At 42.6% G+C, this 22,401-nt stretch overlaps 1 protein-coding gene across 1 annotated transcript; it reads left to right on the forward strand.

Annotated features, from left to right (window-relative positions):
• Positions 1 to 19,828: 19,828 nt before the first annotated feature.
• On the forward strand, positions 19,829 to 21,250 carry LOC122025110 (phenolic glucoside malonyltransferase 1-like). Its single transcript, XM_042583870.1, has one exon. The coding sequence runs from the start codon at positions 19,829 to 19,831 to the stop codon at positions 21,248 to 21,250; it is 1,422 nt and encodes a 473-aa protein (XP_042439804.1).
• The last annotated feature ends 1,151 nt before the right edge of the window (positions 21,251 to 22,401 follow it).

Below are 22,401 nucleotides of genomic sequence, written 5' to 3' on the forward strand. Positions count from 1 at the left end.
TAACCACAACTGCGAACTATTCGAATGAGCAATACTCCCAGCATAAAACTTAAACGGCAGAAATAGGACCGAGCGTCCAAGTCAATAACACTAAAGAACACAAGTGTTTAGTCAATCAAGTTTGTTGTCTTCTTTGACTAGACTTGAAGGGGAGGTTAGTGATACGACGAGTAATGTGGGACCCCCAAAGTTGGGTTTGGACGTCAAGAAAGTCAGTTGATGTGGATGTTAAAGTCAAGAAAGGGTCAACTCTCGGGTTGTATTGATGTCATGCGGAAATAGGTCCAGTGTCACCACTGAGTGCTCTGGCCGATCAGACCAAAACGTTGATCAGACACGCTAGACACATTGCTTGGCTAACTCTATATTCAAATATAGCGGCTGAGTGCAAGATGAACCCGCGATATAAAGTCCGATCGAATATATTGTCCGAGTAGATTCCAAATCCCCAACATACACCCGGTCGGCCCAAAGACCGGTCGGACCTTAGGGACTCAACTCTCCACTTCTCCAAATGCAAAGTTCTCAATTTACATCCGCCCAGCTCCAGCGTCAGTCGAACTTACGGGGCGTTCCAAACAAGAAGGAGAATCTAGCTAGGGTTCATTGTATAAAATCTTATAAGATTTACATGTATTTGCTTCTTCTTTTCTTCTTGTTGTTGTGTGAGTTTGTACAAGGCTTCTCCGCCTTCGGTAGTTACTATAAAGGAGTGTTTTTACTAGTGGAGTGTGTGTCGCATGTGGATCCTTGGATTAGTCACCTCTTCTTGAGGTGGATACCAAATAAATCCTTGTGTTAGTGTTGTATTTTTGTTTCTTGTACATTCCGCTGCATATCATCATCAAGAAGCAAGCTACGACGAGCGCGACGAGCTATTCACCCCCCCTCCCCACCCTCTAGCACATTTCGACCCTAACATGTGGTATCAGAGCGAGGCCGCTCTTCATCGGAATCATCGCCGGAAGGGGCAACAATCCTAGAGGGTGAAGAAGTTGGAGCAAAATTCATCAAGTCAAAGAATTCATCAGGAGCTCAACTTCAAGATAGAATTCCGAGATGGACTCGGATTCGACACAAGGGTGCCTCCACCATTTACAATGACGAACTTCAATTCTTGGAAATCAAGAATCGAAAATTTTCTTATGATGGAGATAGAGCAATGGTTTATTCTAATGGAAGGTTTCGAAACTCCAACAAATTCAAAGGGAAAAACTCTCAAGAGGAGCAAGTGGAGATAAGAGAAAATTCAAAAGAGCGAGGCAAATGACAAAGTGACAAAGCTATTGGTCAATTTATTGCCATGCAATATTTTGGCTCAAGTTGGAGAATTCAAGGATGCCAAGGAGCTTTGGAGAAAATTGGCGAAGATTCATGAGATCCCCTCCACTATACCAAACCAAGAAGAATTCAAAGAGGGTGACTCATTGGATCAAGATCAAGAGGAAGAGGACTCCAAAATTGAGAGATGCTCAACTTCCGAAGAAGAAGTCCAAGAAGCCTCATCTTCAAAGGAATGCAACGAAAAGGACAAAGAGAGAGCATACTCTTTATTCCATGTACAAGATGAAGATGAATAAGCCTCCACCTCTAGGATTGAGGGGGAGCGACTTTTGTTGACATCGGATCAAGAAGAAGGAGAAGCTTCTACATCCGGGTCAAGTGGAGAATAAGATGATGCATCCTCCAAAAATCAAGAGACATCAAATGGAGGATCAAGTGTCATCCCTACATGTGAAGGTAAAAATATTTCAATTAAAAATGAAAATCATATTATATGTTTTGAGTGTGGGGAATATGAGCACTACAAAAGAAAGTGCCCAAAATTGGCCAAGAAGAAGGGTCAAGTAGCACCTAAGGGCAAGGAGAAGCCCAAAGAGACTGCCCCCACAACAAAGAAGAGCAAGGAGCACATTGTGTGCTTCTCGTGTCATCAAAAAGGGCATTATCGGAGTCAATGTCCAAAGGGGAAGAAAGCGATCAAAGCTAAGGGAGGAAGCACAAGTCAAGGGGGAGCTTCCAAGGTAAAACCCAAAGTATCATTTATTGAGCCTACCCCCTTAAATAATGATAAAAAACATGCTAGTTCTAATTTATTTCATTTTAATGCTATTTATCATAAAAATAGAAGGCGTGATAGAATTAATGAAAATCATGTGGTTGTTCATGCTAAAACTACCACACCTAAGGTTAGGAAGGTAGACAAAAATTTAGACAAGAACGCTAAGGATTTTTGGTATAAGCCTAAAGATAAAAATGCTCAAGGATTTAAAAAAAAAATCCAAAACTAAGGATTTAATGATGGAAAATCAAGTCTTGAGGTCAAGACTTGATAAAATGGAAAAGACCTTTAAAAGGATAGAAAATATCCTAAAAGGGCAAAATGAGCGTAACCTAGGTTTAGGAACACAAAGGTCATCCAATGGCCATAGAGGTTTGGGATACAAACCCAATGCTAAGAAAGATGTAATATCTTATCAAAGGGTTCCATATAGCTATGGAACCAATCCTAGGTCTAGGGGTCAAGTCAAGGATACAAGGGAAGTTATCCTTATGAGTATCTTTGCAACAACAAATGTGACTAAGACTTCTAATTAAGAAGTCTAAGAAAATCACTAAGAAGGTCACAAGGGAAGCAATCCCTAGAGTTAACTTAGAAATGGTGACAAAGGCTTCTAAGAAGCCTAACAAGGTCATTAGGAAGGTATCTAGGGAAATTATCCCTAGTGAGTACCTAGAGCATCCAAGGAGCACCAATAGGTTTTGGGTTCCTAGGAGTATTTTCTCTACTCCTTAGATGAGTTAGAGAGTGTCAACTCTAATTGGAAGGGTAGTTAACCCAACTTTGATGAAGTTGACACTCGGATAGCATTTTCAAGGTTATTATTAACCTTTTAAAATGAAGTGGATTTTTTTTTGTTTACTCTTTGAAAGAGTAAAATGTGCCAAGCTTTGAGGAATTGGACTTAATTTAAGTTGACACATTTGAGAAAAGGATAAGAAATATAAAGTTGGGGGTTTTGGTTTTTTCTTAGAGATTTCAAGGCAAATCTAAGCCTAAATTTAAAGTGATTACCCTTTTGGAAGAGTAATTTATACTAAAATTTGAGGAATGTGCTTAATTTTAATTGACACAAATTAATTACGAGAAAAAGGAATGTCAAGTAGGATTTTGGGCATTCTCTTGAGGAAATGAGGGTAATCTAGGATTTAATTGTAAGATAGCTAAGACTTAAGGATACTTAGATAGATAATCTAGGTACTTTATTTATGCTAATTGCCATGTTTTGTTTGTCCATCACATGTCATAACATTAATTTTTGCATTCATGATTTATTATGAAAAAAAAATACAACAATACCATGTCGTGTCATATATACATCATGTAGTTATAGCAAATTTTCTTTTAAAAATTATTCATTTTGATGTATGGCATAACACATCATGCATTGTTATTAATTCCTTGCAATTAAGGACAAATAACATCTACTAACAAGTAATATCTTAGGTGGATGTTCATAATCCAAAATGCCTAGATAGATATACATGATCCCTAGTTTAGGGTAAAACCAAACTTTACATCTCACAAAGATCTATAAGGTGACTTGTATGCGTTTTAGTACATATTAAATACAAGTGAGATGTTAGGATGATGAACAAAACTCAAGATGTTGATTTAGCGCATCTAGTTGAGTTTTGATTTCATCAAAACATATAGTTATGTGTATTCCAATAATTAGGAAAGCTAATGTACAAGTCATGTGCATTGAGCCCAAAGAACATGGTTGGATATTAGTTTTGAAAATGATTTTAAATACACTTTGGAAAACCTTAGTGAAGACTATCTTTTGATAGTAATAATCATTGAAAAGCTAGACACAAACTAGAAGAAAACATTGAAGATTTCACAAGTTTTTAAGTTTATGTCAATCTTTGAAAATAGGAAGTATTTTTATAGAAAACTATTTTTTCTTGATAGTATATACCCTAAACAATGTCTACAATAATTTTCATGATTTTTAGAATTTTGTAGAATTTTTGGGGAGTTTCTGAAATTTACTGAAATCGAATTTCAGGTTTTCAGTGCTCCAATCGATCGGGTGATCGATTGGAGTGCCTCAATCGATCGGGTGATCGATTGAGAAGGGAGTTATCACAAGCAGAAGCTTACTGGATCGATTCTCTAATCGATTCACAGTGGCTGAATCGATCCATGGATCGATTGAACCTGCTTCAATCAATTCAAACCCCAAATCTAATCGATTGAAGTGCTCATTTCGACTGGGAAAGCTTAATTTCAACATTTTTAGACCATTTTGAGTCTAGGTAACCATTTCTAACCCCTCAAAACACATTTGTATACTTTTAGGGAGAGTTTTCATGATGAAAACAAGATTGGATTGGTTAAAGGAGACTAAATAGAGGTTTAGGTTGAGGTTTGGTTTCATTATTGAATTTTTGAACCTCAAAACCTCCAAATTTGGGTTTCCTAATGATTTAGGGATTCCAAGTCATTATTGGTGCAATGACAGAAGTTGTGGGCATGTCTTTAGGGAGAGTTACTCTTTAAGGACATAAAAATTTATTCTTTCGAAATCATTGAAGGTGGTTAAACTTTCGTTTAGAAAAATAATGCTCAAGGTTGAGTGTTGAAAAATAATGGAGAGTGGATATCTTCATTGTGGAGTTATGGATGCTCTAGGATAAGCATCATAATGTGGAATAATGCTCCAGAGTGAGCATTTAATACAGTAAAGGGTATGGAACCTTCATTGTTGGAGTGGTTAACGCTCAAGGATGAGTGTTGAAAATAATGAAGGGTATAAGACTTTCATTATGGTGTTGTGAACAACGAGTGAAGTTGTGAACAAAGGTGAGTAACTCTTCAGGGGGAGAGTTCTTTTTGATGTGTGCCAATAAGGGGAGAATGTAGGGTTTAAGTTAGACATTCATTACCTAAAGAGGGAGTTTACCCTCTAGGAAAGGGGGAGAATGAAGGAAATCCTCATTCATACTTTGGTAGGAAAGGAAGTTGAGACTATGGCACTAGCCTAACTTAAAGGTATTGTGAAAAATAAAAAAGAAGAAGATTGTGTTGGAACCCCAAGGTTGTTTTGGTGTAATCAACAAGTTAAGTTAGGTCCTGCGTTGTTTCTAACTTTGTGTCTAAGTGTGCAGGAGCTTAGGAGCACAGGTACTCGAGCGGAAGATGCAGCTAGCGAGAAGGACGGCACGCTGTGCGTCCGAGGGACGAGGTGCTGCGGAAGAGTACACCGGCGGACGAGAAGGAAGTGTGCGCGGTGGTTCCGAGGTACGAAAGCCAGAGCGGAAGATTGCTCGGGGAGCAAGAGACGCAGCTAGCGTGAAGGTCGGCACGGGGTGCGACCGAGGGACGAAGTTTGCGGATGAGTACCCTGGTGGACGAGAAGGAACACGCGGTAATTCCGAGGGACGAGAAGCCGGAGGGAAGCACGCTCGAGAAGACCGGAAGATGGGTTCGGGTGAGCCCTATTCCGAATGGCAGAGATCACCCAAGCTAGCGGAGCCGGAGCGAACAGACCCGGACCAAGACGAGCCGAACTGAGACGAGTTGAACCGGAGTCAAAAAGTCAACTTATGTTGACCTTAGGGCTCAAGTCAACTTATGTCGACCTTAGGGCTCCGGGCCCCCGGAATCGACTTTTCAACAGGATCGAGTTTTGACTCGATCCGACCGTTGGGGGATAAAATTTATCCCCCCAGGGCGCCCGGAACCCTTCCAGGCGCCCGGACCAAGACTATAAATATAGCCTTGGTCCAGAAGCTTAAACAGAACTCACTGATTGTAAATCCAGTGCTTGCACACTCTCTTTTAGTCTAAGCTTCTATTTTCTATACGAGGCTTCTCCGCCCGAAGGAGTTTTATTGAGCTTAATCTTCCTTGGATTAACAACCACATCGGTTGTAACCAAGTAAATCTTTTGTGCCTCGCTTTTCTTTATGCTTTTAATTTATCTGCTTAACTTAATTATGCAAGTGTTAGCCTAAAGAGTTCGAGGAGGGTTTGTTTTCCTTTTTGTGTTAGCAGGATATCCAACAACCCCCTCCTAGCCGGCCCAACGGTCCTACAAGTGGTATCAAAGCCGAGTACGCCTTAGAAGGACTAACCGCCGTCTGAAGCAACAAAACGATGGCCGGAGCTAGCGACTACCCACCTGCATTCGAGGGGGAGTTTTCCATCTGGAAACAAAACATGGAGGTATACCTTAACTCAGATTCTGATATTTCTTTAATAATGAAATTTGGTTATGAAGAACCAAAGAACACGAACGGAGAAGGACTCGATCTACCCCTCTGGAACGAAAAGCAACGTGAGGAGTCTATGGCAAATGGGCGAGCAAAATATTATCTTCTGAATGTAATATCAAAGGAAGATTTCAAAAAGGTCACAGATTATGAAAGCGCAAAAGAACTTTGGGAAAAGTTCTTGCAGCTCTACGAAGAACCTTCAGAAGCTGACATCTCAATAGACACCGAGCCACCGACAGAAGAGTCCGAAATCGAGGTAAGTACTACAACAGCCGAAGTACATCCCGAGATCAATGAAGGGGGAGAATCTTCGGAAGAAAGCAACTCGATAGGGGGAGAATCAATTACTGACAAGGTAAGTCAGGTATGGACTCGAACCTCTGATCAATTGAATGATTCAATCGAAGAATTGCCTGAAAATTTTTGCGAATCATCGAAAGAGTTTTTTATATTAGAAAATCAATTGTCAAACTTATCTTGCAAATTTGAAATATTATCAAAAGAGTTCTTCGAATTTCAAAATATCTTAACAAAAGAATTTTGCAAGTTGGAAACTTTGCTAAAAAACTTTTGTGAATCACAAAGAAGTTTTTCGAAAGAATTATGCAACTTAGAAATATTATCGAAAACTTTTTCTGGTCCTAAAAATTTGGAATTACAAATTACTTTATTGAAAAAGTTTTATGAATTAGAAATTGATTCATCGAAAAATATTTTCAGATTAAGAAACATATTATTAATAGATTCCTGCAAATTCTTATTGTTAAAAAATTCTGGCAAATTACAAAATATTCTTTCAAACGAATTTTGCACATTGCCGAAAGAATTTTTTATATTGTCGAAAAATTTTATCAAGTTAGAATCTATGCTATTTGAATATTTTTGTGAAGTTGCAATTCAAAAAATAATAGAAATTAACATGATACAAATTATTGCATGTTTAATATCTGTGGCTTTAATTTTGAAAAAGTGTAATTTGAGAAGTTATGAAAAATTGAAATGGAAATTTAAAACTTGTTGATATAAGTATCAGTATAAAATAAATAAATGCATAGAAAATTTTTTTTCATGCTATCAATTTTTTTAAAATTTTCTTGCATAAATTTTTCGGCTTAGAAAGTGTTTAATTATTGATGACGAATGCTTGAAATTTTTTCTTGACTTAGAAATTTGTCTTGACTTAGAAATATTTCCCTGAAAATTATTGAAATATATTTTCAATTTTTTTTTAATGTCAACCCTTATATTTTAGTTGTTCCCCATTTTTATTGTGATCAAAGGGGGAGAAGGAAAGTATAAGTCTAGGGGGAAGTAGAAAATTGAAAATTAAAAATTAAAATTTGCATGTTATTGCAATAAATTGTTTAATTACATATCTATTTTTGACCCTAGCTTAACTTGGGTTGATCACACCAAAAAGGGGGAGATTGTTGGAACCCCAAGGTTGTTTTGGTGTAATCAACAAGTTAAGTTAGGTCCTGCGTTGTTTCTAACCTTGTGTCTAAGTGTGCAGGAGCTTAGGATCACAGGTACTCGAGCGGAAGACGCAGCTAGCGAGAAGGACGGCACGCTGTGCGTCCGAGAGACGAGGTGCTGCGGAAGAGTACATCGGCGGACGAGAAGGAAGTGTGCGCGGTGGTTCCGAGGTACGAAAGCCAGAGCGGAAGATTGCTCGGGGAGCAAGAGACGCAGCTAGCGTGAAGGTCGGCACGGGGTGCGACCGAGGGACGAAGTCTGCGGATGAGTACCCTGGTGGACGAGAAGGAACACGCGGCAATTCCGAGGGACGAGAAGCCAGAGGGAAGCACGCTCGAGAAGACCGGAAGATGGGTTTGGGTGAGCCCTATTCCGGATGGCAGAGATCACCCAAGCTAGCGGAGCCGGAGCGAACAAACCCGGACCAAGACGAGCCGAACTGAGACGAGTTGAACCGGAGTCAAAAAGTCAACTTATGTTGACCTTAGGGCTCCGGGCGCCCGGAACCTACCGGGGCGCCCGGAACCCTTCCGGGCGCCCGGAATCGACTTTTCAACAGGATCGAGTTTTGACTCGATCCGACCGTTGGGGGATAAAATTTATCCCCCCCAGGGCGCCCGGACCAAGACTATAAATATAGCCTTGGTCCAGAAGCTTAAACAGAACTCACTGATTGTAAATCCAGTGCTTGCACACTCTCTTTTAGTCTAAGCTTCTGTTTTCTGCACTTCAACGCTGTACGAGGCTTCTCCGCCCGAAGGAGTTTTATTGAGCTTAATCTTCCTTGGATTAACAACCACATCGGTTGTAACCAAGTAAATCTTTTGTGCCTCGCTTTTCTTTATGCTTTTAATTTATCTGCTTAACTTAATTATGCAAGTGTTAGCCTAAAGAGTTCGAGGAGGGTTTGTTTTCCTTTTTGTGTTAGCAGGATATCCAACAACCCCCTCCTAGCCGGCCCAACGGTCCTACAGATTGTTGGTGCAATATCCCTTGGGTCAAAGTTGACCGATTTGACTAAGCCTAAGTTGACTCAAGTTTGAGGCTTGATGTTTGGGTTTTGATGATTAACAATACATGAAGATTTTAGGTGCAATCGTTCATTTGGGGAGATTATTGGTTCAATTCTCCTCTGGTCAAGGTTGACTAGTTAGATGTGAAGAAAAGTCAAGTAGGTGAAAACTGACTGGATAATTGACTGGGAAGTCCTGGTGAGTGAAGCCAGGCAGTTAGAAAATCCTGGTAAGTGAAGTCAGATAAAAGACCTAGTGAATGAAGCTAAGCAGAGGAGAAGTCCTGGTGAGTGAAGCCAGACAGTTGAGAAATCCTGATGATTGAAGTCAGGTGAAAGATCTAGTGAGTGAAGCTAGATAGTATGAAAATCCTAGTAAGTGAAGCTAGGTGAAGGCCCTGGTGAGTGAAGCCAGACAGATGGAAAGACCTGGTGAGTGAAGCCAGACATGTGGAAATCTAGGTGGGTCAAGGTTGACCAGACACCTGGTATTGAGAAGTCCAAGTAGGTCAAAGAATTGACCGAATACTTGGCACGAGAAGAAAAGTCCAAGTGGGTCAAAGGGGTTGACCGGACACTTGGTGAGGAAGTCCTAGTAGGTCGAGGTGATCGGATGTTAGGCATGATGTCCCAACAGATCATAGTTAACCGGATGTTGGGTTTTTAGGTCTTTTGGACTTGATTAGGGAAAATATAAATGGGTCAATCGATCAACCGATCGATTGAACCATAGTTCAATCGATCGGTTGATCGATTTGAACGGGTGTCGTGATAAAAGCTCCTCCCAATCGATCGGGCGATCGATTGGGAGCCTCCAATCGATCGGGCGATCGATTGGGAGGCTGGGAAATCGCGTGATAGCCTTGGAAATCGTGCAAGACATGTTGAATCGATTAGGAAATCGATTCAAATGATTTCCGAGAGCATAGATGCGCTCTGGATCGATCAACCGATTGATCCAAAGCCTCCTCAATCGATAGAGAGCAATTCAATCGATTGGGATCCAACCGTTGGCGCTGAATAAAGCTGTTGCGAGCATCTTCTTCAACACTTCTTCGCCCGATTCTTCTCCGAACTTTACTGCGATATCTCCAAAGCTCACCGCCAGTTCTTGAAGCTTCTTGGAGCAAGGTGTGTTTGCACTTCCAAGATCAAGAGGCGTTCCAAACAAGAAGGAGAAGTTAGTTAGGGTTCATTGTATAAAATCTAATAAGATTTACTTGTATTTGCTTCTTCTTTTCTTCTTATTACTGTGTGAGTTTGTACAAGGTTTCTTCGCCTTTGATAGTTATCATAAAGGAGTGTTTTTACTAGTGGAGTATGTGTCGCGTGTGGAACCTTAGATTAGTCACCTTTTCTTGAGGTGGATACCAAGTAAATCCTTGTGTTTGTTGGTGCAACCTTAGGTCAAGGCTGACCTGGTTGACCCGCTTCGAGGTGACTTGACTCGAGTTGTATTTTGATGTTTGACTTGGGAAGATTGTCGGTGCAACCTTAGGTCAAGGTTGACCTAGTTAAGTTGCATGTTGATGTTTGACACTCGTGAGAGAATTCTATTCTTGATATGGGACAAGAATAGATGTTTGGGAGATTATTGGTGCAACCGTAGGTCAAGGTTGACCTGGTTGACCTGATTCGGGAAAAAGTCCAAGTATTGAGACTTGGCACTGGAAAAGTCCAAGCAGGGAGCTTGGCACGCGAAAAGTCCAAGTATGGAGACTTGGCACGGGAAAAGTCCAAGTATGGAGACTTGGCACTGGAAAAGTCCAAGTATGGAGACTTGGCACGGAGAAGTCCAAGCAGTGAGCTTGGCACGAGGAAAAGTCCTAACTGGGATGTTAGGCAGTCGGAAAGTCCTGGTGAGTAAAGCCAGGCAGTGGAAAAGTCCTAACTGGGATGTTAGGCAATGAGAAAGTCCTAACTGGGATGTTAGGCAGTGTGGAAAGTCCTGGTGAGTGAAGCCAGGCAGTGGGAAAGTCCTAACTGGGATGTTAGGCAGTTGGAAAGTCCTGGTGAGTGAAACCAGGCAAGGGAAAATCCAGATCAGGGATGATCGGACTTCTGGTGTTGGAAAATCCAGATGGATCAGGGATGATCGGACTTCTGGTGTTGGAAAATCCAGATGGATCAGGGATGATCGGACTTCTGGTGTTGGAAAGTCCAAGTAGGTCAAAGGGATTGACCGGACACTTGGTGGGGAGTCTTAGCAGGTCAAGGGAGTGACCAGATGCTAAGCATGATGAACCAATAGGTCAAGGTTGACCGGATATTGGTTTGGACTTGGTTTGGGCAAAAACCAAGCTCTGGATCGGTCTCCAGACCGATCCAGTGATACTCAGTGTTTCCTGATCGGTCTTGTGACCGATCAGATTCCACTCAGTAGCATACTGTGGAGTTCCTGATCGGTCCACAGACCGATCAGGCAACGATCAGAAGCGGAGAAAAGAAGCTCCTGATCGGTCCAGGGACCGATCAGGTGTATGCCGATCGGTCTCCACGATCGATCAAGAGACGAGTGCGATTCTCTGTCTGTGAGAGAGCTGGGAGAGCTGGGATCGGTCTGGGGACCGATCAGGACAGAGCCTGATCGGTCCGCAGACCGATCAGGGATTCGATCGCGACACCTGATCGGTCTGGGGACCGATCAGGTGTCGAACAGAGGGTTCATACGCCTAGGCTGATCGGTCTGGTGACCGATCAGAGTTCTAGCCGTTGCGACGCAACGGCTAGTTTCTTCTGTTTCTTCTTCGCAGGTATAAAAGGATCGAGGGCATCTTCTGTGCGACAACTCTTCTTCCTCCTTCCTGTTGCTAAGTGCTGCTGTGCTTGAGTTTTGTTGAGCTCGTCCAAAGCAGCTGCTGCTGTTAGAGTTTTTGAAGCTGCTGCTTCATCCGGACTCCAGTCGACGAGAAAGCAAGATTGGTAGAGTGCTTGTGTATTCTTATTGTATTTCTTGCTTACTCTTTGTTTTTGTACTCTTTGTTTGCTGTTGCAAACGTTTGTGGCGAGGTTTCTCCACCCACAAGGAGTATATTGTATTAGCCGGTTCTCCGGGGACTTATCCACCGACGGATTGACTGGACTCGTCCACCTTACGGACACGCCGAGGAGTAGGAGCCCTAAACTCCGAACCTCGTTACATCCTCGTGTTAAGGTTTGGTTTTCTTCTCTTTCGTTTCTTTGTATTTTCCGCTGCGCTAACGAATTGTAGGAAGAAACGCGAGAGATTTGGGGTCGGCTATTCACACCCCCCTCTCTAGCCGTACGAAGGATCCTAACAAGTGGTATCAGAGCGAGGCCGCTCTTCGACGGATCAACACCCGGGGGAGCACGGGCTAGAGAATGGATCTCTATGGAGAAGATGTCACCATTCCACCTTTCTACGAATGTGGCGACTTCGCGTATTGGAAGGTAAGGATGAAGTACTTTCTTATGACTAACATAATGAATTGGTTTTGTGTATAAGAAGGTTTTACTCCTCCGGTGGATAAGGAAGGAAAACCACTTGAGAAGGAGGAGTGGACAAGAGAACAAATTCACAAATCCGAAATCAACGAAGAGGTAACGAGAATAATTGAATTTTCATTGCCTACTAACATCTTGTGTAAGATAGGTTACAACAATGCCAAGGAATTATGGGATAACTTGGCCAAGTACCATGAGGAGAGCTCCACTTCAAGCCATGAAGAGGAGCCTAGTGAGCCAAGTAGCTCACATCATGGAGGGAGCGAATTGGGAGTTGAGGGCTACTCAACATCCAAGGAAGAAGAGGAGGAGAGTTCCTCTTGTTCAAGATCGGAGCAAGAAGAAGATTCTACCTCCGGAAGGGATGAAGGAGAGAGTCATCCATCCCAAACCCTAGGTAACTCAAGCATTTTAGTTTCAAATAAATTACATATATTATGCTTTGAGTGTAGGGAGTATGGACATTACAAGAGCAAATGTCCAAAGAGAGTTAGGAAGACTCCACCGGCGCCAAAGGTCAAGGTAGCCGGAGTCCCAACACGCAAAGGCAAGAAGCACGTGGTGTGCTTCCAATGCAAGCAAAGGGGACACTATAGGAGCCAATGTCCGAGGGGGAGGCAACCTCACAAGGGCAAGAGACCGGGCACATCGATAGGGGGAGCTAAGGCAAACCCTAAGGTAACCTCTAAGGTTCATTATTGCAATTCTAATAAAACTCATGCTAGTAGTTTTGTTGCAATTGTTAATAATGATAAGCATGTTAACTTTAGGAACCAATACATGTGTTTAGGAGCTAAACATGTTAGCCTAGGTAAGGATAACACTAGAAATACCAACCCTAGGATTAACGCTTCTAAAGTTAAGGAAAACCTAGGTAGAAATCCCAAGAAGACTAGACACATGCCTAGGAATATCTCAAGAGAAAATGACAAATTAAAACTTGAGGTATTGGAGAGGGAAAATCAAGTCTTGAGGTCAAGACTTGATAATTTAGAAAAGGCTCTTAAAAACATGGAGAAGTCATCTCTAGGGTTTAAGAGTCAAAAATCCAAGTCCAAGGACAAGAAAGGTTTGGGTCACAAACCTAAGTCCCAAATGGTCAAGCCCACTTACCACAATGTTCCATTTGATTATGGAACAAAACCTAGGGCTAGGAAGACCATTACCAAGGTTACAAGGGGAGTCACCCCTATAGTTGACCTTGATGAGACCCAAATGACCAAGGCTTCAAAGCCTAAGAGGGTCATTAGGAGGGTTGCTAGGGAAGTTATCCCTAGTGAATATTTAGTGAACCCAATGAGCTCTAATAGGTATTGGGTTCCTAGGAGCATCTTCTCTACCCCATAAATGGGTTAGAGAGTGTCAACTCCAATAAGAAGGGTAGTTAACCCAACTTTGAGGAAATTGACACTCAAGGAGCATTTTCAAGGTTTTGTGAACCTTTGAAAATGAAATGAATTATCATTTACTCCTTTGAAGAGTTAAATGTGCCTAAAGATTGGAAATCTCATTTTTAATCTCAATTGGCACAATTTGGAAAAACCTAGAAAAATATCAAATTGGGATTTTGATATTCTCTTAGGTAATCAAGGCAATCCGGGCCTTAATTTAGAAGTGCTACTCTTGTAAAATTTTAAATGGTATAAATCAAACAAGAGATCAAGAAATGCCAATTTGGGTTTTGACATTTTCTTGGAGCACTTTGGGCAATCTAGGATTAGAATTTAAGTTAGCTAAGTGATTAAGGATACTTAGATAGGGAATTTAGATATTTTATTTGTGCTAACTTGCCATGATTGGTTGCCATATGTCATGTCATGACATCATATTTAATTTAATTATCATTTGAAATGTCATGATAATGATTAGGTTATCTATATGTCATGTGTTAGTTTAGTTTCAAACTTTATGCCATGTCATCATCTCTTGCATTAATAATCACTTGAATTGATTTAAGGATGAAAAACACATTTTGATATTGAGATCAAATTTGTGTTTAGAAAATGCATGAGACCTTAGTCTAAGATACCTAAACCCATATCTCACATCAAATTGACTTGAATATGGTTTGATACACCTTAGATGTGTGTGAGATATTAGGATCATGAGTTAGGATCAAGGTGCATAGTCCTTGTATCTAGATGAGCCTAATTCAAGAAAGGAGGATCATAGGGAAAGCTTGTGTACAAGTCATATACATCTAGCCCTAAGATTATGGTCCTAAATTCAAATGGTTTTAAAAGCATTTTAAAATTGATTTGAAAAACCTTGATGAAGCTTTCCTAGTGATAGCATTCATCATTGAACATTGTGATACAAAGTTGAGTTAAACTTGAACTATTTCAAAGTTTTTGAACTTTGTATCAAGATTGAAAAATGGAAGTTATTTTCATAAAAAACTATTTTTCCTTGATAGTATATGTTATGAGGAGTGTATCCTCAAAGTTTCATAATTTTTGAAATTTTCTAGAATTGTTTATGGGTTTCTGAATTTCGGGTAAAAATTCAGGAATTCTGATAAGGGATCTTGGATCGGTCACTGGACCGATCCAGAAAGGAGTGGATCGGTCACTGGACCGATCCAGGGAAGTGTGGATCGGTCCGGAGACCGATCCAGTAAGAGGCAGTCCGATCCCAGTGAATGTGGATCGGTCTGGGGACCGATCCAATGGGATCCTGATCGGTCTGGTGACCGATCAGGGCATGCCAAAAGCTGAATTTCAACTGTATATCTGAAATTCCAGCTGTGAAAGTTTGTGGTTTCTAAGGGTTTGAAACTCTCCAAGACATTGTTGGTGCAATGGTCAAGGGGGAGTTGACCTTTAGGGGGAGTTTTACCTAATTGTCAAGGGGGAGTTGACTTTTAGGAGGAGTTTTTACTCCTTAAGACTTTTGAGGATTAGTGATATGGGGTTATAACTAAGTTGATTGTTGAGTTTAGTATCAAGGGGGAAATTAAGAGTTTCAATGAAAGGTATGGGACTTTCATTAGGAAGAAACTCTTGACCTTGATACTCTCCTTTTTCTTTTTGATGTGTGTCAAAAAGGGGAGAGTGTTCATTGGAGAATTATTGGAGAACCCAAGTTAGGTTATCGGGTTAACCTAAGCTAGGGGAAGAATGTCAAGGAATGTTCAAGGTAGAACATTGGAATTCTTTTTGATGTGTGTCAAAAAGGGGGAGAATTATTGGAGAACCCAAGTTAGGTTATCGGGTTAACCTAAGGGGAGAATGTCCAGAGAATGTTCAAGGAAAGAACATTGGACATTGGAAGATGGTTGGGAAACCTAAGTTAGGTTATCGGGTTAACCTAACTTGATTATGAGTTTTGTCAAACATCAAAAAGGGGGAGATTGTTGGTGCAACCTTAGGTCAAGGCTGACCTGGTTGACCCGCTTCGAGGTGACTTGACTCGAGTTGTATTTTGATGTTTGACTTGGGAAGATTGTCGGTGCAACCTTAGGTCAAGGTTGACCTAGTTAAGTTGCATGTTGATGTTTGACACTCGTGAGAGAATTCTATTCTTGATATGGGACAAGAATAGATGTTTGGGAGATTATTGGTGCAACCGTAGGTCAAGGTTGACCTGGTTGACCTGAAAAGTCCAAGTATTGAGACTGGCACGGGAAAAGTCCAAGCAGGGAGCTTGGCACGCGAAAAGTCCAAGTATGGAGACTTGGCACGGGAAAAGTCCAAGTATGGAGACTTGGCACTGGAAAAGTCCAAGTATGGAGACTTGGCACGGAGAAGTCCAAGCAGGGAGCTTGGCACGAGGAAAAGTCCTAACTGGGATGTTAGGCAAGGAAAGTCCTGTGAGTAAACTGGACAGAAAGTCCTAATCGGGATGTTAGGCAATGAGAAAGTCCTAACGGGATGTTAGGCGGTGTGGAAAGTCCCGGTGAGTGAGGCGGTGGGAAAGTCCTAACTGGGATGTTAGGCGGTTGGAAAGTCCGTGGTGAAACCAGGCAAGGGAAAATCCAGATGGATCAGGGATGATCGGACTTCTGGTGTTGGAAAATCCAGATGGATCAGGGATGATCGGACTTCTGGTGTTGGAAAATCCAGATGGATCAGGGATGATCGGACTTCTGGTGTTGGAAAGTCCAAGTAGGTCAAAGGGATTGACCGGACACTTGGTGGGGAGTCTTAGCAGGTCAAGGGAGTGACCAGATGCTAAGCATGATGAACCAATAGGTCAAGGTTGACCGGATATTGGTTTGGACTTGGTTTGGGCAAAAACCAAGCTCTGGATCGGTCTCCAGACCGATCCAGTGATACTCAGTGTTTCCTGATCGGTCTTGTGACCGATCAGATTCCACTCAGTAGCATACTGTGGAGTTCCTGATCGGTCCACAGACCGATCAGGCAACGATCAGAAGCGGAGAAAAGAAGCTCCTGATCGGTCCAGGGACCGATCAGGTGTATGCCGATCGGTCTCCACGATCGATCAAGAGACGAGTGCGATTCTCTGTCTGTGAGAGAGCTGGGAGAGCTGGGATCGGTCTGGGGACCGATCAGGACAGAGCCTGATCGGTCCGCAGACCGATCAGGGATTCGATCGCGACACCTGATCGGTCTGGGGACCGATCAGGTGTCGAACAGAGGGTTCATACGCCTAGGCTGATCGGTCTGGTGACCGATCAGAGTTCTAGCCGTTGCGACGCAACGGCTAGTTTCTTCTGTTTCTTCTTCGCAGGTATAAAAGGATCGAGGGCATCTTCTGTGCGACAACTCTTCTTCCTCCTTCCTGTTGCTAAGTGCTGCTGTGCTTGAGTTTTGTTGAGCTCGTCCAAAGCTTCGTGTGCAGCTGCTGCTGTTAGAGTTTTTGAAGCTGCTGCTTCATCCGGACTCCAGTCGACGAGAAAGCAAGATTGGTAGAGTGCTTGTGTATTCTTATTGTATTTCTTGCTTACTCTTTGTTTTTGTACTCTTTGTTTGCTGTTGCAAACGTTTGTGGCGAGGTTTCTCCACCCACAAGGAGTATATTGTATTAGCCGGTTCTCCGGGGACTCATCCACCGACGGATTGACTGGACTCGTCCACCTTACGGACACGCCGAGGAGTAGGAGCCCTAAACTCCGAACCTCGTTACATCCTCGTGTTAAGGTTTGGTTTTCTTCTCTTTCGTTTCTTTGTATTTTCCGCTGCGCTAACGAATTGTAGGAAGAAACGCGAGAGATTTGGGGTCGGCTATTCACACCCCCCTCTCTAGCCGTACGAAGGATCCTAACAGTGTTAGCGTTGTATTTTTGTTTCTTGTACATTCCACTGCATATCATCATCAAGAAGCAAGCTACGATGAGTGCGACGAGCTATTCACGCCCACTCTATCACATTTGGACCCTAACATTCATATCATGCACCGTGCCTTCACTTTCCAAGGCATTCGGGTCATGCACCGTGCTCCCAAACTCTCGTGTCATTCGGTCGAGTTATAAGCAAGCATGCTCTCATGCTAATGTTCCAGACTCTCGTGTCGTTCGACTGAATTATAAGTAAGCATGCTCTCACGCCTATATTCCAGACTCTTGTGTCGTTCAGCAAAGTTATAAGTGAGCATGCTCTCGCGCCTATGCTCTAGACTCTTGGGCGAGTTATAAGTGAGTTTGCTTTCACGCACGTTCTCAACTCTAACCACAACTGCGAACTATTCGAATGGGCAATACTCCCAGCATAAAACTCAAACGCCAGAAATAGGACCGAGCGTCCAAGTCAATAACACTAAAGAACACAAGTGTCTAGTCAATTAAGTTTGCTGTCTTCTTTGACTAGACTTGAAAAGGAGGCTAGTGATACGATGAGTAATGTGGGACCCCCAAAGTTGGGTTTGACGTCAAGAAAGTCGGCTAATGTGGATGCTAAAGTCAAGAAAGGGTCAACTCTCGGGTTGTATTGATGTTATGTGGAAATAAGTCCAGCGTCACCACTGGGTGCTCTGGCCGATCAGACCAAAACGTTGATCAGGCACGCTAGACACATTACTCGGCTGGACCAAACTCTATATTCAAGTATAGCGGCTGAATGCAAGATGAACCGCCGACATAAAGTCCGATCGGATATATTGTCTGAGTGGATTCCAAATCCCCAACATAAACCTGATCGGCCCAAAGGCCGGTCGGACCTTAGGGACTCAACTCTCCACTTCTCTAAATGCAAAGTTCTCAATTTACATCCGCCCAGCTCCAGCGTTAGTCGGACTTACGGGACTTAGTTTTCCATAGGAACATGACTCTTAGTCTACAATCGACTGGCTTAGAGCCAGTCAGACACTCGCTAGGAGACAATATTGTCAGAAAAATAGTAACAACCTGTTAGGGAATATGCCATTACTTTGGCATATGCATGCAATGGAGTCTTCCTCCGCTTATAGAAAGGCTATCGTACATACTCTACCACCGATATATTCTGACATTAGACATTCTCTAATGTCTCATTAATGTGGAGGTTATGAAAGACGGTATAAAAAGAGGTTCTCTCCATTGGCCAGGGAGACCCATGAATACATGCACATCCGCACACTCACACATTTAGACTGTTATTGCACTGTTCATTTTCTTCTCAATTTCACTTGATTACTATTCTGATTTGACCGTTAGAATATCTATATGAAAGTCTCTAATTTTCATTTAAACATTTTCGTTAGCTCCATCTGTGACAGATGTATATAGATTTATAGTTCTTAGCTTCGAGAACACTTAGCAGTATCTTTTCCTAGCATAAAGTTTTTTTTCAATTAATATATCAGCCATCTCGATGTCACCTTTAAACAGCACATCATCTCTCTATTCAGACGGATACTGGCTAAACTATCTAGAATAAAATAAAGGCGTTCAAATGGTAAATTTGAGTTTAATTTAAACTCACTTTAAAATTTGATTCAGTCATATGTTCAGACTCCCGATTCGAATTAATATTAAAAAATTATGCAAAAACTTTTTTAAATTTGACACGTGGAACGTGCGGAATTCCCGTAGAAGCTGTGTAATTTAATTTGACACGTGGAGATTAGGAAGTGATGCAAGTTTTGTAAAAGATTTATAAAATTGAACTAAATGAGGAGTATGAAGTTTGAATTTTAAAATTTTTAATTCAGATTCTATTTATTTTTTTTAAATTTCTTTTTTCTTTTAAAATTGAGACATTAATTATTAAAAAAACATATAATATTATATATTTAAAGTTTTAAACAATTTAAATGTTTTATTTAATGGTTAAAATTATATTATTTTCTTTTAAAAATTAAATTAAAAATTATAATTAATTAATTTATTAATTAAAAATTATAATTAATTAATTTATTAATTAAAAATTATAAATAAATAAATTTGAATATTAGAATTAATATTAAAAGGAAAAATAATAAATAAAAAAAATGATTTCTAAGATAGTATTTATAAAAAATTGTACGGAGAATTTTTTTATTAAGAATAGAATAATAACACTTTTCACTTTTTGATATAGCATTAATGTGTCATATTGTAAATAAAAAATTCCCTGGAAGATTGCCTGTAAAGCCAGCTGGTGGTCACGTGGGGAGCACGTCATCGCCCAGGTCAAGATGCGCAGGACCGCCATCTATAACTAGTCCATGCTCATATTGGCATTTGGGAGCGGTGTCACCTGCCAAGCTCAAGCAGCGAGGCTCGCGTTCACGACCACCCAAGTCACGATGCCATCGACCTCGTCGCCGGAGCTCCGGATTATCGGGAGGTATCAAGTCTCTCCGCCTCCAGGAACAGTGGACGACTCCGCCTTGTCCCTCGCCTACTTCGATTTGATGTGGCTGCATGCCGGATCGGTCGAACGTATCTTCTTTTACCCCCTCGCCGTCTCCGTCTCCCACTTCATCGATTCCGTCGTACCCACCCTCAAGTCCTCTCTCTCCGCCGCTCTCCGCCACTTCTACCCACTCGCCGGCAAGATCCGCAGCTCCGCCGCCGGCTCCGACGGATACGAAATTCACTATGCTGACGGCGACTCTGTTCCCTTCACTGTCGCCGAGTACAGCGGCGACTTCGACGAATTCTCTGGAGACTACCCCCGACCGGTGAACGACTTGCTTCCCCTGCTTCCTGAGCTCCCCCCATCCAGTACGGACGGCGACGGCCTCCGGGTGCTGGCCTTGCAGGCCACTCTCTTCCCTGAGTGCGGCGTCGCGGTAGGCGTCACCGTGCACCACGCCGCCTGCGATGGCTCGAGCTCGATTCGGTTTATTTCCGCGTGGGCCGCCGCATGCGCAGGAGCCGGAGTGGTGGTGCCTCCGGTGATCGACAGAACTGTGATTACCGACCCCAACGATATCTACTCGGTGTTTTACAACGGGTTTATGAAGGGGCAATCGATCCGGTCTATGGGGCACCAGAAAGCGCCGCCGGACGCCGTCCTTCAATCCTTCACCATCGGTAAAAATCACATTCAGAAATTGAAAGAGTTGGTGACGCAAAGCGGCGATCTTTCTTTTCGCTGCTCCACCGTGGTCGTGGCCTTCGCCTACGTGTGGGTTTGCCACGTCAAAGCACGGCTGACGGAAATAAGTAACAAGCGCATCTTCATGGCATTCGCGGCCGACTGCAGGTCAAGGCTGAAGCCGCCGATCCCGGCGGTGTTCTTCGGGAACTGCATCGGCGTTTGCGTCGCGGAGGGGAAGGCCTGGGTTCTCACGAACGAAAACGGAGTGGTGGCGGCTGCGAGGTTAATCGGGGAAGCGATCGAGGTGTTCAAAGATAATCCTTTAAAGGTCGCCAAAGAGTTGCCGGAACTCTTCAAGACTCTGAGTGAAGCGGACTCGTTAAGCGTCGCCGGATCGCCGATGTTCAAGGTGTACGATGTGAATTTCGGATGGGGGAAGCCGAAGAAGGTGGAGATAACGTCGATCGTAAAGACCGGTGCCATTTCTGTGGCGGAGAGCGGGCAGGAGGAAGGCGGCGTGGAGATCGGGCTGGTGAGGCCCAAAGCGGAGATGCGGCTATTCGAGAAGCACTTCTACGACGGGCTCAAAATGTTTGAGTGATGTTCTCCCATGGTTTTATAGCAGATGTTCGGCTGTTGATGGTGAAGACCCATGGTTTTATAACTGTTGTTCGGTTGTTGATGCCTAAGACCCTTGATTTTATAATTGTCGTTCGACTATTGATGACGAAGACCCTTGATTTTATAGCCACCGTTTGGTTGTTAATGGTGAAGACCCTTGGTTTTATAGCCATCGTTCGGTTGTTGATGGTGAAGACCCTCGGTTTTTATAGTCGTTGTTTGACTATTGATGGCGAAGACCTTCAGTTTTATAGTCGTCGTTCAGCTACTGATGGCGAAGATTCTCAGTTTTATAGCCGTCGTTCGGCTACTGATGGCGAAGACCCTCGATTTTATAGCCGCCCTTCAGCTGCTGATGGGGGAAGACTCTAGGTTTTATAACCGCAGTTCGGCTGCTAACGGCGAAGACACTCAATTTGATAGCTGTCGTTTGGCTAATGATGGCGAAGACTCTTGGTTTTATAGTCGTCATTCGACTGCTGATCATGGCGAAGACATTCGGTTTTATAGCCATCGTTCAACTACTAATGGTGAAGACCCTATGTTTTATAACCATCATTCGACTGCTGATAACGAAGACACTCAGTTTTATAGCCGTCGTTTGGCTCTATCGTGTGCGACACTTAGACAATTTTCTGATTCCTCGCTGAGCTCTGCTCTCGACAGTAATGGTTTTTAATTGCCGCTAATGTCACTTTAATTTTTTGAAAACTGCTCAAATCTTCTTTCATTAATGCAGGGCACACTCTGTCATACCTCATAATCATGCTTTCTATTTTATCGTTAATGCCGCCTGTAGTAGAATGCCACGTGGCACCCTTGCATGCCATCGTATGCATGATGTAACAGACGGCGGCTCGAATTTGATGTGATCGCTTCCTTTTTGAAAGCAACGGTCGAGATGAACTCCCCTTTTCCAAAGTCCCTAATCACACGGTTGAGAGTGGTCACTCTCTAGGTTTTCAAACCCCATACTCTTTCTATCCCCCTCATCGTCTTCGTTGCCCTCACCATCATCCTCGGCCGGCAATTTTCCTCACAGTAAGCTTCTCTTCCTCTCTTTCATCGAATCTTTGATCTTCCTAGTTTTTCCTCCCTCTTCCTACCTCATGGCTGAATCTCCTCATCCTC

Source organism: Zingiber officinale, chromosome 9B, assembly GCF_018446385.1.
Source record: "Zingiber officinale cultivar Zhangliang chromosome 9B, Zo_v1.1, whole genome shotgun sequence".
NCBI classification, from domain to species: Eukaryota; Viridiplantae; Streptophyta; class Magnoliopsida; order Zingiberales; family Zingiberaceae; genus Zingiber; species Zingiber officinale.

What these genes read in the sequence shown, in the direction of transcription:
- LOC122025110 (XM_042583870.1), top strand. Translation starts at nt 19,829, where the DNA reads ATGCTCATATTGGCATTTGGGAGCGGTGTCACCTGCCAAGCTCAAGCA.